At 61.0% G+C, this 7,164-nt stretch overlaps 1 protein-coding gene across 1 annotated transcript in view; it reads right to left on the bottom strand.

Annotated features, from left to right (window-relative positions):
• Positions 1–7,164, bottom strand: part of RAB11FIP3 (RAB11 family interacting protein 3) — a gene marked incomplete at both ends in the record, with an annotated part of 63,155 nt that overhangs the window by 17,514 nt on the left and 38,477 nt on the right. The window contains 2 exon segments of the mRNA XM_014587008.1: positions 2,117–2,266; positions 2,932–2,938. Coding sequence (XP_014442494.1) covers positions 2,117–2,266; positions 2,932–2,938 — 157 coding nt within the window.

The raw sequence follows: 7,164 nt of genomic DNA, 5'->3' as shown, positions 1-7,164 counted from the left end.
CCCCCAAGGTGAAAATCCTTAAAAAAAAAAAAAAAAAAAGACTATGTACACAGCTGCAGCAGCAGAGGGCACTGCAGGAACCCGCCCGCCCTGGGCAGGTGCACAGCAGAGGCATGGCCCGGCCTCAGGGAACAAAGCCACCCAGGAGGAGGTGAGCGCCAGCACCCCGTGACAGGAAGGCCACCCACAGGTGTGCGATTCTTTCTCTCCCTCTGTCTGTCTTGTGGAAAGTGCGTGCACCCTATAGCAAAAATCTCTGAAAAAAACATAGTATTTGGTTGGAGCAGCAGGTGGTGGGATAACTCCCACGTAGTCAAATGTGGCTCTCCTGAGCTGCAGCTGCTGCTGTGCCCCAGCAGTGCAGACGCCTAAGACTCAGCATCAGAGCGGCGTGGCTCAGTGCAGCACGGCAGCCAAGGCGTGCTCCACAGGCAGGACTGCAAGGGAAACCGAGGTTCGAGCCTCGGTCCAGCCTTACAGCGGGGCTGTGGTGTGTAATCCGGTGCCTCAGGGAGTGTGAGCAGTGTGGTGACACCATCTTCAAAAAAGCCAGGCACGGGGGCCAGCAGGTGGCAGAGCAGCCTAGGTGCTGACTGTGGTTCAAGACCTGGACCCGGCAACTTGAAACTCATGCCAGGCATGTGTGTGCCTAAGGTCCAGAGAGGGACAGGAGAAGGGGCTGCAGTATAGACGTCCCCAGGTATGACTTCTCGCTTTCTGTCTCTCTGGCGAGTACATACATCCTATAGCAAATCTCTCAAAAACAAAACAAAACAAAACACAGACTTGCATTAAAACTCCAAGTTCTTGTGCCAGCAGGCGGCATTTTGGTCAAGGCAGCTGGACCCTATGTGGCTGACTGCAGTTTGAGTTACAGACTCAGCGGCTTGAAAATCATGCTGGGCACATATGTGTGCATGGCCAAGCCCTAGGAGGAAAATACAGAAGGGACTGCAGTGTGGCCATCTCCCCAGGGGTGATTTCCGACTCTGTCTCTGGTGAGCACATGTGCCCTGTACTAAACTCTGAAACTGAATTCTGGTGGCATGATGGTCGCAGACTGGACTACAAGGCTGGAAGCCGCACAGCCAGCTGCGGGTTGAGCTCCCCAGCATGGACGGGAAACCCCAGTGCACCGGGTCGACCCGGATGCTGAGAGCCACGTCGGGGAGTGCCCCTCTCACTCACGAACGCCACAGCAAACCACGGGACGCAGACCCAGCACTCCGACTCCCGCAGTGCTAGCTCCCCGCCGTGACTCTGTGCCCAAGGGCTCAGGGCGTGGGCGGGAGCCCGCTCCTGAGGGTGGGGGTGAGACGGTGGCCTGTCCCAGGGCAGCAGGGCCCACGAGGCATGGAGCGCAGGACGTGCGTTTGGCTGTACTGGGGGACGTGGGAAGGGCGCGCTGCTGCCTCTGCGGGACAGCCTGTGCGGTCTCACACACGCAGTCCATGGGGATGACAGCCTCAGGAGGTCACATGATGAAGGGGGGCCCTGCCTGCAAACGGGCGGGCTGAGCTCACTAGACGGCTGTCCTGGCACTGCCCTCCCCCAGGTCTTCGGGCCTCGGAAACGACCAGGGATAGGGAGACTCACACGGCTGCTGTTCACAGAACTCTGCCTCCACCTCCACCTGGCACAGACGGCCATTCTGAGAGCCCAGGACAGAGGGCACGGACTCTCCAGTCGGCCAGGGGCCCTGAGGAGGCAGGCGTGTCCCTCTGCTGGCCAAGCACCAACCAGGGCTGGCAGGCTCGGGCCCCGCCCGCTCAGGCCGTGCACTTGACTCCGAGCACAAGGCTGAGAGCTGGGCAGGTCAACTCCCGAGCCCATAAGGCACGGCCGAGTTCAGCTTCCACTGGCCGGACATCGGGGAACTACAGACGGGAGTCCGAAGCCTTGCTGGTGACCAGAAAACCTTGGCGTTAGCCACACGCAGCCTGAAGCCACGGCCAGAGACCCTCAGGCCGAGTTAAGGACTGGTCGGTGCTACGTGACCCGTTTAAAGTGTGGGTGCTCTGGTCAGATAGGCAAGTGTCCTCTTACCAATTTAGGGCCCAAAGGGGACGTCCCCAGTGGGGACGAGGGGGCTGTGCCCAGTGCAGGGCCACACTACCTGGGGGTGAGGAGCGCTGGCTCCCTGCAGGCGAGCTCCCGGCTGCAGAGGCTCTCTGGCGACAGCTCTGCCTCGCTGCCCTCACCGTAGTCCTCAAAGTGCTCCTCGCCACCGATCACCGTGACCACAGACTGGCCTCGCGGGTGGGACCTGCAAAGGCAAAACAGAATGCACACGTTTGGCTCAAGGCCACAGCAACCCAGGCCGACAGCATGGACGGTGCTTCCCAGGGGGCCACAGCAGGCCACACCAGGGTCTGGGGAGGAGCTTGGAAAGGAAACAGGTTGGGATCAGCAGGTGGCACAGTGGCTGGGGCGCTGGACTCCCACGTGGCCAACCAGGATCTGGATCCTGGACCTGGAGGCACGAAACTCATGCTGGGCACGTGTGCGGGCGTGCCCAAAATCCCAAGAGGAGAAGAGGCTGTAGCATGGCCGTCCCCCGGGGTGATTTCTCACTTCGCCTCTCCCTCTCTCCAGCCAGTGCATGCTCCCTGTGGTTTTTTTTTTTTTCTTTTTTCTTTTTGAGAGGTTTTTGCTGTAGGGCGCGTGCGCTCGCCAGAAAGACAGAGACAGACAGAGAGATAGAAAGCGAGAAATCACCCCCCAGGGTGGATGGTCACGTCACAATCCCTTCTCCTCCATTCTCCTCTCGGGATCCTGGGCACGCACGCACACGCGCCTGGCGTGAGTTCAAGCCACCGGGTCCGGGACTCGAACTGCGGTCAACTACGTAGGAGTCCAGCGACATAGCCATTACGCTAACTGCTGGTCCCATTCCCTGTGGGTTCTAACGGAGAAAGTGTGCAGTAGAACAAGCCAGCTGGACTTGGTGCTGATGGTCCCAGCTCTGTCTGCCACACCCAAACAGCATGGTCGGGAGCAGCCGCACATGTGCCTTCGCTCTGCTGGGCCTGGCGAGAGTCTGGACCTCATCGGCCGACGTAGAGTGTCCACACGGCCTGAGAGCAGGTGCTCGCCGGCCTTGGCTCCACAGCGAGCGTGCTGCGCACTGTCCTGTCTTCATGGCAGGCTGGGCAGTTGGGTACGTGAGCACGCATGGTGGGCAGAGGATGGTTCAGGGGGCGGGCTCCAGCCGCAGCCTTGGGCCGGGGGAATGGGGTACACGGGTCTTCCTGTTTTGTGTGGCTGTGGGCCTCTCAGCATGGCCTTCTTGGCCTTCAAAGCCTTTGCTTTAGCTTTGGGAAGGGCAGGACCTTCCTTCATTTTCGGTGTCATCTTGGTGAAAAGGGGACCCTGTGGACTTTTTTTTAGCAAAAATCTCTAAAAGAAAAGAAAAACAGGCAAAACTGATCTCAAACAAAAGACTTCACACATTCAAAACTATCGTCCTTCAAAACCTGGTCTTCCTCCCCTCCTGCGTGTGCACACGCAGTTTCCAGATAGGGCTTCGCCTCGCCAGGTCTGGCTTCCCACGAGGAGCTGGACGGGCCTGCACCATGCGGCCTCAACTCCCAACCGCCTCCATGTCACAGCAAGCGCGCACTGCCAAGAAGGGTCTTCAGGAGTGCAGAGACACGTATTACGGATAGGTCTCAGGACTCTGGCTCACGATAGACTCGCGCCGTAATCCCACCTCCTTGTGGACGCCCTGGGGTCCTTGATAGCTCCGTCCCGTCTCAGTCTGTGCAAGCCACATGCCAGCACTCAGGCGAGGGCGAGGGCAGCACCACATCGGGGCAGCCCTGGCCAAGCCCCGTGAGGGAGCCGCTGTCCTCAAACGGCCACACACCAAGGCACTCAAGCTCCTTTTTTTCTTTTTTCTAAAGAATCACTTGGTTTAACTTTATTTATTTGTTTATTTCAATTTGACCAGAGAGGGAGAGAGAGAAAGTGAGAACAAGAAAGCAAGCCGTCAGGTCCAGGACTCAAAACCACACGGTCAGCCAAGTGGGAATCCAGCGCCTTTAACCACCACGCCACCTGCTGGCCCCATCAAGCTCCTTTCATACAGAATTGAGGAGCAGATTCCACCAGGGAAGGCGGGGCCGGGGGGGTACACCCCTGTCCCAGGGGCGGGCCCGGGGGGGACACCCCTCCACGCCCTGTCCCAGGGGCGAGCCCTGGGGGGGGACACCCCTCCACAATCTGTCCTAGGGGCGAGCCCGGGGGGGGGACCCCTCCACGCCCTGTCCCACGGGTGGGCAGGGGGCCCCAAGGCAAGGTAGGCTCTGATGCTCCAGGCCAGTGGGGACAGTTGTGATGGCAGTGCCCCACGAGCAAGCACCTGAGCTGCTCTGCAGAGAGGGGTTGAGAGAAAGAGCGAGGGGCCCCGTGGAGAAGCATGGCTGAAGACCGCACTCGGCCCCACTCACCTGCAGGGCAAGTTCCTGTCTCAGCACGGGACACACACCGCTCAGCTGAGTGACAGGACGGCCCACGTCTCAGCTACGTTTTCAGGAGAAACGAGTTTAGTGTGTCCTCAGACCCTGCGAGTGAGCCGAGGGCCCGTCCCCACTGTCCCCGCGTCCTCAGACCCTGCCAGTGAGCCGAGGGGCCGTCCCCACTGTCCCCGCGTCCTGAGGCCCTGCCCAGCCCCTGCCAGGAACCCGAGGGGCCGTCCCCACTGTCCCTGCGTCCTCAGACCCTGCGAGTGAGCCGAGGGCCCGTCCCCACTGTCCCCGCGTCCTCAGACCCTGCGAGTGAGCCGAGGGCCCGTCCCCACTGTCCCCGCGTCCTCAGACCCTGCCAGTGAGCTGAGGGGCCGTCCCCACTGTCTCCAGCTGGCTGTGGCTTACCCACGGTCGGCTTTACCACCACCCCACACACCAACAGAAAGGACAATCAACATTTTAAATAAGGCGATATACAAGAGAATTGTATTTTCTGTTTCCTAAGATCAGGTACTGGATCCCACATGGGCAACTGCAGTTCAAATCCCAGACTTGGCAGCTTGACACCCATGCAAGGCGCATGTGGGTGCATGTCTGACATCCTGAGAGGAGGGACTGCAGTTCGGCCCTCCCCCTGGGGCGACTTCTCACTTCCCTCTGCCTCTCCCAGCATGCGCACGTGTCTGGACAGACCTCAGGAAATAAGAACAGGTCAGCTGTTTATTTTATCCAGGTCTGAGAGGAACGGCCCTCAGAGAGGCAGGCCCCAGCTGGCAGCAGCTCTGCCCACCTCTGAGCAGACCTGGCAACCAGGCGGCCTCTGGAACGGACAGGCCAGCCCGCTGGAGGGCAGGGCTCCGTGCAGCCACCTCGCCTCTGCCAGCACGTCATGCAGAGGACGGGCTGACACGTTGTGTTTTCAGACACGCTGACACGCTGCCTGTGGGGACCAGCGCGACAGGCGCCACTAGGCCACAGTCAGATCCCAGACGCATGAGCTCAGCAGACCTGTGCTCGGCCAGGGCACCTAAGCCCAACACTGCTGTGGCGCCAGCCTCTGCAGTCCCCACGCCCCACGGTGTCCATCTGCTCTCTCCGACTACCCAGCTCAGCAAACTGGAAGGGTTCAGGGACCAGCAGTTAGCGTAATGGCTATGTCGCTGGACTCCCATGTAGTCGACCGTGGTTCGCGTCCCAGATCCACTGGCTTAAACTCACGCTGGGCGCGTGTGCGTGCGTGCCCAAGATCCTGAGAGAAGGGATTACAGCATGGCCATCCCCCCGGGGGTGATTTCTCGCTTTCTGTCTCATTCTGGCAAGTGCGCACGCCCTATAGCAAAAAAAGCAAACTGGAAGGGCTGAGCTTGGGGTTGCGGCAGCCCCTATGAGACAACCGTGGGCAAAAAATGCCTCAGCCCACGCGGTTTATCCCCGGGTGCCCGATCTCCCTGGAGCACGGTCCACTCGCCGTGAGCCACAGGACAGTCGTGGCTCTGAGCTCCAACCCCACAACCGGGCTGTGCCTCGTGGACCCCAAACGCCCCGCCAGCCCGCACCAGGGGGTCACATCCAGAGTCAGACTGAAGACCCGCAGATGGAGAGAGGCCTCGTGCAGGGCCAGGGACGCCTGTGTGGCGACTCCTGAGTGACGGCCAGAGGGCCTGGGACCCCCCATCAAAGGGCGCACTGTGGCGGCTTCTGAGTGACGGCCATGGGCCTGGGACCCCCATCAAAGGGCGCACTGCCCTGGCCTGTCCCAGGAGCCTTCTGGCCCTGCAGCAGCAGGCAGGCCACACAAGAGAAGCTCCAACGGGCACAGCCTCTGGTGCTGGCCCAGAGTCACCTGCGAGATGTGGTCCCACCAGCGCCAGTGCAGGGGAGCTGGGCATGCCGCCACTGCTGAGAAGAACCCCAGGCCCGATGGCTGCAAAACACCAGAGCCTCGGGAGCTTCTGCAGTGAGAGTGCGCTCGCGATGGCCCCGTCACCCCACCCCGGGGCAGACTCGCCCTGTCTACAACAGCTTCACCCTCAAAGTCCCCAATGGCCACTGATGCAGACAGGACTGAAAAGCTGCAGCACCCAGGGCTGCAGGAGGGGGCGCTCCACACTGCACAGAGCAGGGCTGGGTCTCTGAGCCTGGGACTGGGGCCAGGGGGCAGCGCGGGCAGGACTGGGGGACAGGGACTAGTGGAGTAGAGCCAGTGCCTGGAGCCACTCCAGCCAGGCACACACGTGGCTGTGGCTGCTCGCGTGTGGGCAAAGGCAGAGGCCCGGTGAGAGTCCCGGGGAGACAGAAATAAGCAAACAAAGTGAAAGACTCGGGCAGGCGTGGTGCACCCAACACCGGCCCTCCCTGATCCCCCCTCCCAAGCCCTTTGCTCCACCCAGGGTGCTCCTTAGTCATCTTCAAAGGCACAGGCTCAAGACACCTTGGGTGGGCGGGACCCAGGCAGAGGTCTGGCGAGGCGTTGTCAGGGGCCCCAAGCAGCACTGCTGCCACCCAGAGCACGAGTGCTCTTCTGCAATCTCCCTACAGCCAAGTTAAACCGCCCCTGGGCCCCAGCCCCAGCCGCCCATGGTGTGCTGCTACGGCCGACTGCCCAGTTTGAGACCTGGACCCACAGCTCGAATTACACACCAAACCCATGTGCGTGCGTGCCCAGAGTCCTCAAGGGAGGGGAGATGGAGGCCTG

The sequence above is a fragment of the Tupaia chinensis genome, unplaced genomic scaffold (assembly GCF_000334495.1).
Source record: "Tupaia chinensis unplaced genomic scaffold, TupChi_1.0 Scaffold000178_1, whole genome shotgun sequence".
In the NCBI taxonomy this organism is placed as follows: domain Eukaryota; kingdom Metazoa; phylum Chordata; class Mammalia; order Scandentia; family Tupaiidae; genus Tupaia; species Tupaia belangeri.
Note: the sequence above shows the minus strand (reverse complement) of the source record. Positions and strands in the feature narration are given on the sequence as shown.